This window comes from Chrysochloris asiatica, unplaced genomic scaffold (assembly GCF_000296735.1).
Source record: "Chrysochloris asiatica unplaced genomic scaffold, ChrAsi1.0 scaffold00045, whole genome shotgun sequence".
Lineage (NCBI taxonomy): Eukaryota > Metazoa > Chordata > Mammalia > Afrosoricida > Chrysochloridae > Chrysochloris > Chrysochloris asiatica.
In genome coordinates this window covers 17,089,247-17,090,001 of record NW_006408563.1, presented here as the reverse complement: position 1 = coordinate 17,090,001, position 755 = coordinate 17,089,247, and the positions used below count along the sequence as shown (strand labels likewise).

General features: G+C 40.5%; 1 protein-coding gene across 1 annotated transcript in view; it reads right to left on the bottom strand.

The window, feature by feature from the left end:
* The window catches only part of DNAH7 (dynein, axonemal, heavy chain 7), a 324,797-nt gene that overhangs the window by 103,914 nt on the left and 220,128 nt on the right, over positions 1–755 (bottom strand). The window contains exon 48 of the mRNA XM_006862048.1: positions 403–557. Coding sequence (XP_006862110.1) covers positions 403–557 — 155 coding nt within the window. The remainder of the gene's footprint in view (positions 1–402; positions 558–755) is intronic.

The following is a 755-nucleotide window of genomic DNA, read 5'->3' as shown; positions in this document are numbered from 1 at the left end:
TCAAGCTGACATCTTTGCTCTTCAATACTTTAAAAAGTTCCTGTGCAGCAGATTTGCCCAGTGCAATACGTCGTCTGATCTCTTGACTGTAGAGGTTGACTACGCAGGCAAAATAATTAATGGAACAGAGTCAAAAAGTCTCAGAAGGGATCAACATGTCTGATAACCCTGATTGCAGACTTCTAGTGTCCCAACCTAGGACAGAAGCAATACATTATTGTCCTTACAAACTACCCAATCTGTGGCACTATGTTACAACAGCCCGAGGATACTAATACACTAAAGATTTCAAATAAATCTGCCACAGATCTCTTTTACAAGAAGAAACAATCTTCATGCTTTGGGTTAATTGGGACTTTCCGAGGCATTTCCTTAAAGTGTATTCATCATTTAGATTTGTACCTGGAGTGCCAAACTGAATACAATTTTCCAAAGTCCTGGCATAATCAGGATCATTCAATTTAATGACATGAAGACTGTTGGCTTTTTCCATATTCTTGATCCATTTATTAGCCTGACCTTGAGGATCTATCATCAGAGGCCACCTTCTTGCATTCCTGAAATGGAAAGGAAAGATGATGCTGGTTAAGTCATGATCTGCTTCTATTTAATCATATCAGGCTCCTAACCTAAGGTCAGCAGTTTGAAACTACTAGCTAGCTGTTCCGCAGGAGAAAGATGAGGCTTTCTGCTCCCGTAAAGATTTACAGCCTCGGAAACCCTGTACAGGGTCGCTATGAGTCAGAACCAACTCT